We start from the raw sequence: 16,890 nt of genomic DNA, 5'->3' as shown, positions 1-16,890 counted from the left end.
AGCCTGAAAGTAAATCTTGCAGAAGCAAAACAGAAGTCAGGATGCCTTACCTTTCAACTGACATAAACAAAAGCTCAGAGCTAGCAAAGGTCAGTGCCAGCCACCAACGCAAAGGTAGCCTGAATATCAAGCTTTAGTTCACGAACTGCCTATAGGCTAAGGTTACAGCACTTAAAAACATTATTCTTGGTAGCAATCAGCATTGATAAATGCAAATGGAGCAACTAAACACCACAATAGTCCCAAATGAAATCCAATTCTGACTCTGAGCTGACTTCTGCTCTAGTGCTGCTTCTTGCCTGCAAAAAGTCCCTGATATACATCTGCGTCCAAAGAAGTTCACTTTGACTTAATCAGTCTTCTATGTAGGATCCCAAAAGTGAAGCATGAGTGCCATATTTTTGTGGTTGCACAAGGGATGGACTTCTTTCCTATGCCATGCTCTGCTTATGCAACTGTAAGTCTATATTCAATTGCAAGGTGAGACAGAAAGCAAGCATGCATTAAGAGGCCTATTTAACCCATCAATATGCAGTCATGACATACTGGAATACAGATTCTGCTGTGCTGAAACATTCTGGGTTTTCAGCTTATCCTCATTGTATTTCCTCTCAGAGCTGAATATAATTCCAGCAAAATGCAGTCCAAGTGAGCTGTAAATTTTACTCAGCTAACAAGATCTCAACATTACAGACCTCTCCTTTCAGAGTGCACTCCCCACTCTTTCCCTAAAAGACAGGAAGGTTCAGATACTGATTTCACATCCCCTTTGCCTGCTGCACGTCAGCTAACACACAAGGAGTCAGGTACTAGGTAAATCAAACCTATTTACTCTGGTTGAGTCTTGATCAGTTGGATATCGACATGCCCAAGAAACCTGCTACCACTTTTTAAACCAAACAAACAAAACAAAACAAATTAAAAAATAAAAATCACTAAAGCCAAGGCCTGGACACCTAATTAAGTCACCATGCATCAGATAAGCTTTGATAGCTATTTGTATATGTCTTGGCAAATCATAGAATGGTAGGGGTTGGAAGGGACCTTTAGAGATCATCTAGTCCAATCCCCCTGCAGAAGCAGGTTCACCTAGATCAGGTCACATAGGAACATGTCCAGGCAGGTCTTGAAGACCTCCAAGGAAGGAGACTCCACAACCCCTCTGGGCAGCCTGCGCCAGGGCTCACTCACTTGAACAGCGAAATAGTTTTTTCTTATGTTGAAGTGGAACTTTTTGTGTTCCAGCTTCATCCCATTACCCCTTGACCTGTTGCTAGCTACAATAGAAAAAAAGGATGTCCCAACCTCCTGACACCCACCCTTTAGATATTTGCAAATACACGATAATGCAAGCTACCTTGGTCTCAGCAAGGCTTAGCTAAACAACACAACTTTATGTTCACTTGAAACATCTGAGCACAGCTACTATGTGTCTACTGGTGCAAGGTAATTTGGTAAACCACAGAAACTTACCATCTGCCCAAAGCCCATGCATTATTACCTCAAGGTGCAGACCTTGCTACTATTCAAGCATGAAGTCTATCCTCCTTGTACTGAGCCTTAAGCAAGAGTATCCATGGGTCTACACAAAATTTAATGGTCATTTATCTACACTATTTAGATCTAGTCATGTCTCTAATAAGAGACAGTCAATCAAGTGTCAAGTGCATGAGGGTATCTATTGAGAATTATGTTTTTACCTATAATCCTTGTCAGCTCTTGGAACAGACAACCATTTTTTTTTTAATGGTGTTATCACAAAGCAGTATTTTCAGAAAATCCAAGCTGAAACTGGGTTCATATATCAGGCCCATGAACCACTTTAGATTCTAGGATTCAAATAGCTGTTTTCCAGAAAGCCTGGAAATCTTTCAGACTGCAGGTCTGGAAGGTGAATGTCTGAATGCTGCTCTGAGTTTTTCATCTGCAGAAGGAAGTCACTTCATATACCAAGAGCTTTACAAGCTTTAAGCCACTTTTATCTGAGCTTCTCAGAGTTTATCTATAGAAATCCTAGATAAAGCTGCAAACAGAAACACTAGCACAGCAAAGTGTACAGTTTACATGCTTGCAATTTGAACAGAACAAATAGTTTTAAGCATTCAACTGCTACAAATGAATATATGTCTACTGGTTTTGTTTTAACTCATACAGGTAATACTACCTCTCTTTTACTTACCTCAATATTAAAGAAGCATCAAGCATTTTATCTGGGACTGGCTTAGAAATACTGTTTATGAACAAAACGTTTTGTGTATATACCTAGACATCAGTCTAACTCCTTAACTTGTAATGCTGTTCTAAGCCCTCAGAGGTAGGCAATTATCAACCACTAACTCTCTTAGTCTGACTACATTTAGAGATGAATTGGAGGTACTGTCTGATAAGAGAACATGAGATTATTCTGACTTCAGGTTAGGATTCCTAGGCACCCAAAAATCCAGAAGTAAACATTATTACCAGAGTGTCCCGATTCAGCCTGAAGAGAGCTGTTCCCTCCCCCACTATTGCTTTGCACTTCATAAGGTCATTTTCACCACTGCAAGGCAAGCTGTGAAATAATGTTTGAATATAATACCATTACGCAGCATCGATTGCAGAAGTTTAGGACCATCTGCAGTACAAGACAAGAAAGAGACAGAAAATGGGAGGGGGAGGAAAGGGGGCAGGAAAAAAAAAAATAGTTCTTAAAATTCCCCATTAACAACCAACAGCTCAAAGCTAAACACACACCACAAGCAATTTAAGAAAACTGAACTGATAAGAGTAGAGGCTATCAAACAAATTAATAAGACTGTTGATTTTTCCACTCCACAGAGTTGAGGAAGGATCAGGAAAAAAGAAAATGTACATATGCAAATCTTGGCACCGGTGAGGAATTCTGTGCCAATGGGGGAGAATTGCACACTGCATGAAGAATAAGCATCTAGGAGCCCTTAACCAGGTATGTCTGAAGTCAAGTCAATAAAACCAATATCTAGAGTGAATGTGTTCTAGACACTATCTATTTAAAGATTGCATCAGCAATATTAACCATTATCAAAGAGTTCTTCCATACTTTAAAAGACTAAGTACAAAATTAACTTGGGGAAGTACTAACTACTGTGACAATAAATAAATAGAAAAACATTTGCCTTTTGCCTTTAGATAACTCTAATATATCCTCCAAACCTCAAAGCAACAAAGATTTGGTAGTAATATATTCCACAAAGTATCTGCTTTCAGTATTTTTATTAAAATGTCAACAAGATAACAGGGCTGCTTTTCCTTATGTATACCCAAAGTTTCACCCCTTGAGAAAAAAAAACCCTAACAAAAAAAATTCCCCCAAAACCAGGGCTAAACTAATTTCAGTCACCCTGTATTTCAAGTATTTTCTGCTCTGTGTATATCTATCTGCAAAAAGGGTCAAGTCACCACTGTACCACAGGGCAAAGCAGTTATGCTCTACTACAGACCATACATTTAAAGTGGTTATTAGTACAAACAGAAACAATGCAGTAAGGCTGTCAAATTATGCAAGATCAGGAATTTATGATGTCCCCATACACAGTAAAGTTTTCTAACAGAAAAGACTGTTTTCCAGCTTCCTGCTTCTCTTCTTTCTCTGAAGTATTTTACTCTGCTGAACATTGTCACTGCAAAAAAAAAAAAAAATCCCAAAACCACCACACGCACCACTAGCAATCCTACATACAAGAGAGTCACTGGAGGAAACTCAGAATCTCCTGGCTCTGTTTTGGAAATACTTATTACCTGTTGATCTAAAATTTGTTTTCTGAAATTTAGTATCAAGATAACAGATATCAATTTTCAGCTTAGCCAGAAGTTTGTCATGGCTCAAGAGTTATACTCCAATCTATGAAACTGAAGAAAAGCACCAAGATGCAGATCAATAGGCCAGTGGTGCATTGCGAGACACACATTCCCCATCCCCCCAGTAAGCAATGTGAAAATTGCTTAGGGCACGGGAACTGGTGTTGCTAGGGCTTCGGCATTCCAGCTCTGGGTGTCAGGTGGACCCGGAGTTGGAGAACAACAGTTTTGAGCTTGCCCCTCACCTTATTTGCCAGGACACCTCCATGGGCAGCCTGAGTATGAGCCAGAGGACACAAGAGAAATTAATCGCATGGGTAAGCCTTTGCCATGTAGGAAAGCTAGTTTCATTTGGATGAAGGAATTCACCTTGTAAGAGTATGGGGCAACTGCAATAGAAAAGAGACAGGGAAACAGAAGGGAAAAAAGTTTCTAAGCATGAAGAAGTGAATCTGAGAGAAGAGATTAATGTTGTGTGACTAGAAAATCCTGCTCTGAATAGAAAAAGACTAGTCCTATGGGAGGGGGAGAAATAAGAAAAGCAGCACAAGCTCAGTTCTCTTTTTATTAAAGAGACACTTCCAGTTTCATATGCTTTATTTACTCAACATCACCAATGCAGAGATGACAGGAGTATTGACTGCTATCGCTTAGGCAAACAGCAGCATGAAAGACAACAGGACTATTTTCAATTTCACTGGAAAATTTTGCTGTAAAAGAATAAAAATCTAGAGACGGAAAAGACAGCTGGTACTAAGAGGACAGGAAAACTGCACAATATCCAAAACATCCAAAGGCAGAAAGTTCCTGCTGATCTAAAACATACAACTGTGATGGGGTAAACAATTAATCTGCAAAGCTTGGTAAGTGTGCAGGAGAATGCCATAAACAGCAACCTGTTCAAGTAAGATATACTCAGAAAAATTATACAACCTGACATGCATCGAGTTGAAACTGAACTCAAGCAAACATAGAAGCAGTATGTGTGAGCAAAAGGAAAATTAGTTGAATATAAAATACATCCTCAGGCAGCAATCATAACTTGCAGGCAGTCAATTCAATCCATGACTTTGAAAGCTTTCCTGGATACCTCAGTGATCCCAACACAATGACACCTACAAGCAATTCCAGTTGCCAAACCTGTTTGAAAGGATGAGATAAAAGTTTCTCAGCCAGGTTAAGAACTGGCCTCAATTAACTGAGCTGCCAACAGGTGATTAAAGCAAGTTATCTCTTTGCCTAGGAAAGAAATACTCAGTTGCTACTGAGAATGCTGCCAGAGTAGAGCTTTTCTGTCTTTCCTTTGCACACCACCACACAACTGTGGAACTAATCTAGGTTATGTGCACCTTGCTTTCAAGGCATTTACGGAGTTCAAGATGAGATATTTAACAGAATATCCATCACAACTTCAGTGAGTTGTTTGAAACGACTATGACCCTTTGGCAGAGAAAAGTTGCCCACTGTTAAGTGAAAAGTTCACCTTAAAGAGTGAAAACTTGTCAGGGGCTACTGTGGGACCACAGAAAAAGCATCCAGAGCCTTTAGTACAGGTCCCACTGTCATCCAGCCTGGTTAGGAGGCACACTCTGGCCTTACTCTCTTCCCAGGACACAGTAAAAATGCTTGTATGAAAACCCCCATGAGACACACAGCTATGCTTTTCTCTCCTATGGTGAAAAAAAAAAAGGACGCCTGTAGCAGTCAAGTTACAATTTCTACACTACTGTGGTATCCAAGTTTCTTCTCATCTTGTACTAGGTAATGAAGCATTAGTTATGAGGGTAGTAAATTAGGAAACGTTAAGATACAAACTCTGTTTGCATACAGAGTGTAATCTGCTCTAAGACGTATGTTAAAGTTTTTCATCTTCAGATCAGATTCAGAATATGCACAATACACTCCTGAAAGCTGGGATGTTGTCTTGCCTGAACTTTCCAGTGAGCTCCTCAGACTACTCCGTCAATAACATTGAAGCCCATATGCCTTAAGAAAGTAAAAGTGTAAAGAAGGGAGGGTGAGGAGGGTGGAGGAATCTTTCAGAAACTGAAGAACAATCCAAAAACTGTTTTCCCCTCAGTTTTCAAGAAGTGAAAACAAAGAAAATTCTTTTAAATAACTGTGAGAGCATGAAAAGTGAATAAACATCATCACATTGTCAAGAAACTCTTTTTTTTTTCAATTCAAGCTGTTAGCCACTCCCTACCCATCAAATGAGAAAAAGTAAATCCACAATTTGTTTTTATTCTAAACACTCTCCAAAACTTTTTTTTTCTCTACATAAATTAAAGTACAAAGATATTTTGTTTGTGAAACAAATAAGCAAACAAAGTTTAATAAGATCAGAAAGTTCTCTAACTTGCTCCACAAGTGAGTTGAAATGCCAGAGTCAAATCGCATTATAGATCCCAGTTGTTAAAAGCTATTTACCTTCTTCACTGTCTGAGGCACTGCTCTTCTCTGGAAGATTTTCATTCTCATTCAGGTCCAAGGACTTTTCGAAAGACCTGCTCCTGACTAGCTTAACAGATTTTCTCTCTGAAGATGGAAGAGGGCTCTTCTTTATTTGCTTCTCACTTGCAGACTCCTCCACCTGAAATAACCAAGAGGAGAAAAAAAAAGCGTCAGTAATCACAGACCATTTTTTAAAAAGTAGAAAGTTAACTTCAAATAAGAAAGCCACTTAGAGGAAGCCACAAGTTCTACCTGTTAACTGCCAGTCAATTGCAAATTTCTCCCTCTTTCCCCTACCCCAGTCAATCTCCCTTCCTCTTCATTTCTAAACTTTCACTCTACCTTGGTAACAAGGGACAGACTTACTCATCTGTACTTTCCTATCTAGAGCTGCCTTAAAAAGAACAGTTTACTCCCCCATCCACGTCACTTGCATTCATCTGTCCTCTTCCCTGCATCAACGCAAGTATTTATAAATTCATTACTTCAATTGACTCTTTATTCACCTGGTTATCTTTTTTTCTTGCCAGTTTAGCCAGGGGTTCAACAATCCTGAGGTGAATGAAGCATGGGTTTCCCTTTTTCACAGTAAGATCATATCATCCCAATTACAATATTTGAAAGGGTTATTTTTAGAGTTCAATTGCCCTTTGACCAAAAAAAAAGGTTTTAAAACACTGTCTAAAGCCATCATACCTATAAAATATTACTTCTCGGAAACAAAGCTATAGGGTATCATTTGCTACCTCCAATACATAAGCAGGCCATCCCCCAAAACATCAGTCACTGAATCAATGACTCAGCTCTTACCTCTAAACTATAATAACTAGTGGCTATGTTTATGTGCCATTGCACACTTCAGGAAGTAATTTCTAAGGAAACTGTGTGCCTAAGGATTGTGTATCTCAAAATCTCACCCAAAAAGCTGGCTACAAATCACAGTTTTTATTCTAAACCTCTGATCAAAGCTTCCGTTGCCTCCAGTAGAACAGCTAGGATCAACAGCAGTACAGCTCCCCCCTCCCAAATGCAGTAGTACACAGATCATAATGAGTAAGGTCTAGCCTCCTCAGCTGAGTAGTTCCAATTCATCTGCAATGCCATCATCTCTAAAGATTACTCAGCACTAATTCAAAAAAAATACAAGAGCATCTGATACTTGAACAACCATCATGTACTTCCTGTGCTACTTGTCTTTTTTCAAAATAAAGACCATCTACTTTCTCTTGCAACTGAAGGCCATTAGTAGAAGGCAGACAGTTGGATGACAGGCATGAATCTGACTGCAGCATAAGCAAGCAAAAATACTCCCTCAAGGTGAAAAAAAAAAAATCAGGAAGACTGTATCAGAAAAGCAAATTAACAAACGCTGCTACCGTGCCTGAAGTTCTACTCCATCACACAACAGGAACTAGGAAAGAACCACCATTTCAATATCAAAAATATTCTACCCATACAGATGGATGTCAGGAAGGAGCTAGTAGTGGTTAAACAGCCTAAATGTTGACACAGATCAAGCATGAATCAAAGGAACTCTCACAGCATTTTGATGAAGATTAGCAATCAGGAAAATAACGTAAGAGCCACCAGCAACCTAAGAGCAACCCCACTATGCCATGTACAGAGCAGCAAAGTCGGGCTTGAGTCAGGAGACTGGAGCAACAATTCCTACAAAAAAGGCATTCTGTAATGTCAGGGAAGAGAAATTCATGCTGAGGCTCTTGGAATAACTCAGTCAGGTTTGGGTTTATGGTTTGTTTGTTTTTTTTTTTTTACCTGAAGAGTAACCATTTTAAGATCTGTCAGCTGGAATTAAAGATATGTAATTTCTTGCTTATGTATATTTTATCTCCTGAGCTAGTCCAGTACTGCTAAGATTTGTGCCAAGGCTTTTCAGTTTAACCTGTGACCAGAAGTCCTCTCTACAAGGGGCAGAGGGAAGAAGATGGATAACTCAGGCAGTAAGGCAGTTCCTACGTTGTGGGAACTGTTATATGCAGATCTTCTTTAATGAACTGTGGACAGCTATCAACAATTTCTTTTTCCCCCCCAAAGACTATAGCAAACACCTCCATCATTTCAGATCTCCCTCTGGTGAGAGCTTTGGGACTTATTTTGCTCTACCAGAACAGGAAAGAAGAGGTTAAGCTTGTTGCTCTCCAGTCTTTGGAAGGAGATTAAATGTGTTTTGTGTCATCAGTGCTATGTTTTTTGATAAATACATTTTAAACACTATCACCTCCTCCTATTGCCCCTGTGCTTGTAGCTACAGTACGATGTAATCCTGGGGTTGCAGAGTATTTCAGCATTTTGGAGAAGTGTCAAGTGACACATACAGCTAAAAACAATCATCATGCGTTTTACTTGCACTGAAACAGTAAGCTAAACAGTTTAGTTACACATTTATCAAGACTGCACTTTTACACTATCATTAAAGGACATTTTAAGAGTCATTTATTCAAGGGAGAATCCTAGTGATTTCTCCTGTGCACAGATCAAATCCCCAGGCACTCCTGCTTACTGACATGCCCAACTAGATTTAGCACCTGCAAGAGACATCTCTAAGTGTGGCACCCAATAGGTAAACAAACTACTTCTTTTACAAGCAGAGTCACTATTTTTCAATGGCTTGTTATTGTGCAAATAAGACTTTCAAGTCCAACCCAAGGCTACCTGGGTAGATTTCTAGTTACCCTGAAGAGTCCAAATTCCAGCAGCATCCACGAGACTCCCTTACAGTTCTCCAAAAGTCTTGTTTTGTATCAGTAGGATTTCCATGAGAGATACTCATCATCTGATTAAATAGGCTTTCAGCATGTGACACACAAATACCAGTATTGTTCACTAGCTATGAGCCTCTAGCCACTAACTTGGGATTTCAGCAACATGATTTAGAGCCTGATAACCTCCAGATCAGTTTTATGAAGTGACAAAAGCCAGAATATTTACATGGTAGTAAGAACTATTACAAGCATCTCCTTTCTTCCCTCCCTAAATTTTCCAAAGCAGAAACGGCAATCAGGTACCCAATTCTGGTACAGCTTATAAGAAATGCTTTAGTGCTTTATTTGCTTTTCCAAGATATTTCCCTTGGGGTATCTATTAACTAAGGGAAATGTTTGTAACTTTTTAGGACTATAACTACACCCACGAGCCCCTGCAACTGTTAGACACTGTGCAGACCTCAGATACCACTACTAATGCACTTGTCCTCCCAACCAGTCAAATGCATTCCCATATTCATACATCATCATGAGTGAAGCATCCATGCTTGTTCAGTTGTGTTAACCCAAGGCATTGAGGGAAAACTCATCTTTATTATACCAACTGTGGAGGTTTTCCCCTTCCTTTTAAAACGTTTCCACAAATATAAATAAAAAAGGTTTCATATATTCACAACAGCAGACTAACTGACCTTTGAAGGCAAGGATAACAGAACATAACTACCCTCCAATAAGCCTCATGTATAGGACAGACAGAGGATATTTTTAACAACAAAGAGCATGAGCAAGAAAGCACTGAAAGTGAACAAAAGCATTACATTCATAAAACATTTGCATTAAAATGCACATGGTCTCTAGGAAGATGCATAAAACACAGTTTAATTGTTTTTTAAACAAAAACCAGAACAAGACTAGAGCACAATCCTCAGTATTCTAGACAGGTTAAACAACGAATTAGCGACAGGAAATTGTTAAAACTCACACTAATAACATTCTCTTATACAGAAGTTTGTTCATTTCCAAATTCAAGAAAAAATCTTGAAATATGAAGATACTTGCATTAAAATTTCCAATGTGATGCCTCCTACATTACTATGAACTCTCACAGGCTTCTTTAGAAGTTACACTCCCCATGCACCCTATGCTTACAGATATACGAGTTCAGCATATACGCTTATGGCAACAGAAGCTGGGTCAGCACTTACTCCGGACAACGTGTGGCTATTGAGGGACTCTCCTTCCGTTTGAGGCACAGGCTCCCGAACTAAACCAACTGTTTTAGGTAGTTTTTCATCCCTTTCTCCAGATTCATCACAAATAGGGGATCTGTCCAAAGCAAAAAGAAAGATATCTTGGGAGCTCTAAATGCTGAAAAATCTGAGAAAGCTTCTCACGTGTCATATTTGCATTCAAACAATGGCTGTGAAGAGCAAACAAGTCATTCTTCTCACATTCAATTCATTAAATTCTCAAGCCATTTTCCTCACTCTAACCATCTCTCAGAAGGATTCAGTTTCTGACCATAAGGTTAGTAAAATCAAGCACTGGTAAATCATAGAGAAAGCGAGTGGTGTGGGAAAAGAGGAAACTGAGGTAGGTTAAAACAAACTTGGAAAGAATATGTTTTGAGAAAGCTTGAGGCAAGAATTTTTTCCTGCATCCCTTATTGCAGAGTTCCAAAGCAGTGTATTTTCTACATGAAAAAAAATCCAAGACATATTTAATGAGACATCTATTGAAGCTTACAGTGAACTTATAATGTAGTAGTAGGTTTCAGGTAACACAGGATTGATTCCAGCTTCCTAATTCAACCAGAGGGCATTACAAAAATAATCTGACACCTCAGACATTGAGGGAACAAAGCAAAACAGGTGTTTCAGTCTCCATAGATGAAAGGAAGACTGTCCGAATGTCACATATAGCTTCATTCCATTTAGCACTGCCACACTGTGGAAGGTCATACAGATCGTAAGAAAAGGTTCCTATTTAAGCTACCTGTTGCTACCCCTAAGGAGACTCAGGGAGAACAAGGTCTTTATCTCCCTCCTCTAAGGGGCCTCAGCTGTGCTCCTGCTATTTTAGACAATGGACACAATTAAGTTTTTATGCATGCTCAGTTCAGGCAGTTTGGTTCTCTGCATCCTTTTACTCTAAGATTAACCTTTCTGGTAAAGCCACAGCAACACTTTCAGAAAATGAATTTAAGAAAGAGGACACTGCTTTTCCCTGAATATTTCAAGAAGTCTTATAGCCTCTCCTTACCGAGGCTGCCCATTGTCCTCAGACGACGAGTGGAAGCTCTCCATCTCCTCGCTGTTCAGGCCCAGCTCGGAGCCATAGCTCTGGTGCACCAGCTGCCAGAATTCCTGCTTGGTCAGTCTCTGAAAGAAAGCGAGCCAGTCAAGAACTACAGTATGGGATAGTAAGGCAGAGCAGGTCAAACAGTAAGAAGTTTGAATTACGCCTACAGCCTTTAACCTCAGTTCTAACAAGGACTGAAAGCATTTAGGTATCACATTTCAGGATTGGTTTTCAGCATTTTTGGGAACTGTACTCCTGTCTATTCAATATTCCCAACCCATCACTGGTCAATCAATAACATCAGATATGAGAAAAACTGTTATTTCAAGCAAACACATATGGAGACACTATTCGCTTCTTCACATGTCACCAGTGTTTTCACAGATATCCTCAAGGTAGCTCCTTCTTGAATTTTACTCATACTGCACAAGACCAGTAACCAGCAATCAGCCAGGGACTCCCTCTTTGATCTTGGACAAGGTACTTAATAGACACACAACTGTTTTGTTAGAGTATTTTTACAAATGTTGAGAGGCTAACGTTTCAGTCACTATGGGCAGTGCTGTCTAGGTCAACCAACTGTCCCATTTTGCCAAGGTCCTCATTTTGAAACATCAGAACCCCGTGTTCAAAAAATAGTTGGTTTTGCTCAGTATTACCTTGACTCAACACTAGCTACTCCTCTCCATAATATCTCTGCCCTGCTCCACGAATTCCCACAGCTACTAGGATATATTAAGCTCTCTCAGATCATCAGGAAAGTTAGGAAGCAGTATGACAAACTCATATCGGCAAAGTAAGCAACTAGTTTCAAAGTCCACTTCAGTTGTAAAGAGCCAAGAAGCCCCCTAAACAACTAACCAAACCAAACAACACAAAAAAAGAATCCACAAAACAGAAAGGATATAAGGTTCTGGGATTTAACAGAGCTCAGACAGCAATACCGGTGATCTTAAAGAGACACCACACTGGAAAATGTGCCTCAGCCACAATCCATATTGATCAAGGGAACAGAACTGTGCTAATGAGGTAGTAACACAAGTACTGCTTAGTATTTGCATAAAATGATCACATTAAATACCCATGCATTATTTAAATGTCTTTTAAACGATCCTCTCCACCTCCCCCCTCCACCTGTAGAGTGTTATACTACCCGCAATTTTAGACAAGGCATAAAAGAGTAGGAATGTAAATGCACGCCCATATACACCCTCGGCCCATATACCCACCTGCCCCGCGTCCCGCCCGGAGGGCGCCTGTCGTCCCGCACCGCGACAAACCTGGTGTTCCCCGCCGCCTCTCCCGGGACACCCCCGGCCTGGCCGCCCGCCGCCGCGCTCCCACTTCCTGCTCGGCGGCGAGGCCCGGCCGGGGCCGCCTCCCCCCGCCCGCCCGGCGGCGGCTCCCGGGCAGCGCCTTCACCGGCAGCCGCCCCGCTCCGCCCGCTAGGGCGTCCGCCGGCCCGGGGGTCGAGGAAGGCTCCCCTCGCGGGCATCGCCACAGCGCCTGGCCCCGTCCCCAAGATGCCCACGGGTGTCCCTCAGCCACCCCCACCACCGCCCTCGAAGCGGGAACCCTGCACTACACGTATGGGAAACACTCCCCCCCCCACACACTCCCAAACAGGAGGAATGCGGGGAAGGTGGCGATCAGGGCAAACCCACCCCAGGTCAGGACATGGCTGTTCTCAACAGCTCTGGAAGAGGAGTTTTTCCCTCGAATATTTCCCAGCACAACAAGGTTTCAGGCTTTTCAGGATGCTTGTGGCAACCACTTTCTAGCAGTAAAGATCAGTTTCAAGGTATTTAATCCTACCGAAGACCAAGTAAACATTAAAACACACACAAATATAAAGCAAGCGTCATAATGACTAATACTTCCTCTGCCACGGGGGTTTGTTATACAAAGCAATGTAGCGCTAAACAGACACATCAACATAGAATTGCCATACTCTCTTCCAGGTATGCTTGACTTTTGGAGCAGTAAACTCATAACCACAAATTATCTATAGACGTTTTCAATAAAAGGTTAAAAAAAAAAAAAGAATCAGCATTACATGGTTTCAAAATACAACTGAGGTGTATCTTTAGCTAGCATACCTTTCAACCAGAAAATAAAGGACAAAAAAAAAAGCCACTTGCACTTCTCTGGTCCAATATTGCCAGCACCTTTAATTCCCAGTCATAAGAAAATAACTGTGAAATGGCTAATGCTGCTAATTAAATTCACTAGCACGTTCTGCACCAGTCTGTGAGCACGTCAGACTGCCTGTGTGCAGAGCTCAATGGCTTGAGGAAAGCAGAGAAACCTCAAGCTATGCATTTTAGGAGTCTATAAAGCTATTTCCTGTGGTTTTGTGAAGTCAATATTACCAACTTCTGCTTCTCAGACAGGATTCTTGCACTTTGCTCAATTATTCCTAGCTCAGATAGATATATCGAGTTGCTAATGGTCACAGCCCCAAGATCAAACTAGACTTGCTTTATTGTGTCAGAAAGGATTAGTTCTGAAAGCAAAGGAAGACACAAATTTTCTGGGTCAGATTTCTGCTTCTGAGGGGATGGTTTGATAAGCTTCAAAGCTTGAAAGGCTGAATCTAAACATAAATTACTTTCCCCACTCAAGGTGATGGTCTATGCTGAATTTTTCCTAGGCTCGCTTTGTATACAAAAACAAAGCTGTAAGAAGCAGCTGGGAAACACTTTTGTCTTCTCAACCAGGTGCATAAAACACCAATAGTTTGTTTCACGCAAGACAAAGTGGTCGTAGGGCACAAGCAAAACTACAGGATATTACCGACATCAGCAAAGCCACACTTTTTTTAATCCCTATGGACAGATGCAGAAAGAACAAAACACTCCATGCAGATTTACTCCAGAGACACCCACCCCCCGCCACTACACACCATGCTCCCACCAAGCAACTCTGATAGAGAACTCTGTCTGATCACTGTTACAAACAGCAAACTCTCCCTCTAATTGCCCAAACATGATGGTCACAATCAATCCAAGCCCTCTTTGATCTCTAAAACAACCCTCATCACACATGAAGGTACAAAATAAACATCTCTTTTCACAAGCTTCCCTGAGAATCTGCCAGGGAAGCCAGGACTGCTGTTCTGGTGGACGTTTGCCACAATAATCCCAGCTCATCAGAAATCCTGGTCCCTTCTCACACCTCTAGACTTACCTGCTATGCTGTCTCTGGAGACAGGTGCAAATCTCTACCCAAGCAAAGCTTAAGAACAACAATAGGAAAATAAATCCAACTCTAAGGAAGAGGACTCATGGGAACTGAGGCTGATTAAGTTAAGATCTTGTTCCATTAGAAATAAGGAGGGCTGTGTTTGTCTGGGATTTGAATGACCTGCCTAATTAGATTTTAATTTGTTCCTTCTCCCTTAAACTGGAGAGATATTTGACACCCATAAGCTTTGGGAAAATCAAGCAAAAGTATAACTGGTATTGTTCTTCCTGTCAATAGCAGACATTTGTAAACTTGTTTTACCAATCTGGAAAGCCTGTTGCAAAACACAAATTTTGGCTGATTTTATAAACTGATGTATTATTGAAAGCCTCGGTGAATGTGGAAGTAGCTATCTGTTTTATCAAGACCGGTGTCATGTCTCTTCCAGACCTACATTAATGTCTCCTTATTTTCCATGATGCTTTCCCTTTGACCAGGAGCATTTAAAAAAACAGTGGCAAGGCAAAAGTCTAAGAGACTCATTCTGAGCACATTTTGCAATAGGAACGGGGAAAAAAAAAAAGGTGGAGTTTCCCTTGAAAGAAAAAAAGTCTTTATGTGGACATTTTTATAAATTACCCTAAGAAAAGAACATCTGGAGAGGAAGGTATCCACTGGTTCACCAGAGGAACCAAAGTTAAAAGGGTATCACATGAACAGTATTGGACTCTGAGCAAGATCTGAAGTGAAAGCCGGGAGCTAGAAAAGTACAACTCAGCTAAGGGGACCGGAAGTTCTATCAGAACAGTGACACAAAGTTGGGCGAGAGCATCTTGATGGACAAAGTAAGCTTAGGCATGGAATAGCATGTAAGCACTTACTGGTTTTCTTTCATAATGCAATTTCTAATAGAAGGGCAGACTTTACAGAAGAGACTTACTCAACTGTCTATACATGGAATACTTAAAAAGCACAAGGCAGAATGGCCACAAGATGGAGATCTGGGAAAGGGCATGCTTGACCCTACCCAGAAGTTCTGCAGGTGGTGAAAACTTCAGGTAAAGCAGATAAGTCACTCTTCAGAGCCGAGACCTCATAACATGAAATCTATGCCTAGGAAGCGCTGATGAGGCCAGGGCCAGCGATTGAAAATTACTTCTGCACAAACACAATTTGAAGCAAATGCAATTCCAGTCCCCTGGATCCAAATCCTGCAAATTGGGGATTATTCACCATCAGGTGGCGCAAACCAGCACTGTGACACCTGCAGTTACCCTTCTGATGACACCAGAATGACTTTATTTCAGAGTTCAACAGCTGGATGTCATCTCCAGGTTTAGCAGATGGACTACAGATAATGACTAAGTTAGCCATAGACTTTAAAATATTTAACTATCTGCAGAGTAAACACTAAAACTAGCTCCTTTTGGAACTGGATCCAGAGTGAAATAGCTTTTTGTCCCAAACCTTACAGATCCTTTGTCTACTGGAGCCCAGAAATGCCAGGTTTCACACACCCAGGGCATTGCACACATTGCCAGAGTCTCATTTGAAAGATCTCTTTCAAAAGTATGCTGTCCCTGCCATAAGGTAGTAGGGAGAAAGCAGTAAAACTGCCCTGAATGAACCAAGGGCTCTTCTACCAACAGTGGACAGCTGTCATTACAGTAGTCAGTGGATCCAGACCCAGCAACTTCAGTTTTTACTTTCAGTTCCTCAGCGCCCCTCTTTAGCTTGATGTAGTTTGCTTACACAGTAGAAAGAGTCATAAAGCAGGCTGACAAGTGACATAGACACATTTTAGAAGAGAATCTGAAGTCACTACTACATTGCAGAAATAGGAACTCAACCTAACAGAAATCTTGCTTCAGTAAGTAACTCTAAACATACTACATGAAAAAAAGCCCTATATACATCTCCTGGCAATGCTCCATCGTACAACTGAAAATCTCTAGCAGAAATTCACATAACAGACTTTTGTTTCAACATACCTCAGTGAGGACGCACGAGAGCCAATAGCAAGATTAGACAGAAAGAATAAGGAAAATTCTCAAGCTACTCAGAGGCACTAGTCTCTAAAATCTGCTGTCTTAATTCATCTCATCTTACACACAGTCTGCTTTCATAATGATCCTTTAGTTACTGCTCTGAAGTGAAAAAAGAGAGTTCCTAAGCCTGTTCCAGCCCCCTAGATAGATTTGTCTACCTGAATGCCCATACATCCACACTCCCACAACCACAAACTAATCAACAGAATAATATAATTACCACTCACTGGCAAACTTGCTTAACAGAAGAAAACAAGGTTAGTGTCAGTTGCATGTTCCAGTCAAAAAATGACTACAGTACACTGTCGCTTTTGCAGTGCTGCTGCTGAATTCCAGACAAGATGATTATGGTGTTACAGTTA

At 40.8% G+C, this 16,890-nt stretch overlaps 1 protein-coding gene across 6 annotated transcripts in view; it reads right to left on the bottom strand.

Moving 5' to 3' along the window:
* GRAMD1C (GRAM domain containing 1C) overlaps positions 1 to 16,890 on the bottom strand; it is a 53,858-nt gene that overhangs the window by 11,238 nt on the left and 25,730 nt on the right. For all 6 annotated transcript variants that reach the window (XR_009818050.1, XM_061988721.1, XM_061988717.1 and 3 more), the window contains exons 7-9: positions 11,256 to 11,374; positions 10,199 to 10,319; positions 6,247 to 6,409 (exon numbers count right to left, since the gene is read on the bottom strand). Coding sequence is in view for 5 of the 6 variants with exons in the window: in XM_061988721.1 (XP_061844705.1) it covers positions 6,247 to 6,409; positions 10,199 to 10,319; positions 11,256 to 11,374 (403 nt within the window). In the remaining variant the exon portion in view is untranslated. The remainder of the gene's footprint in view (positions 1 to 6,246; positions 6,410 to 10,198; positions 10,320 to 11,255; positions 11,375 to 16,890) is intronic.

This window comes from Colius striatus, chromosome 1 (genome assembly GCF_028858725.1).
Source record: "Colius striatus isolate bColStr4 chromosome 1, bColStr4.1.hap1, whole genome shotgun sequence".
In the NCBI taxonomy this organism is placed as follows: Eukaryota; Metazoa; Chordata; class Aves; order Coliiformes; family Coliidae; genus Colius; species Colius striatus.
Note: the sequence above shows the minus strand (reverse complement) of the source record. Positions and strands in the feature narration are given on the sequence as shown.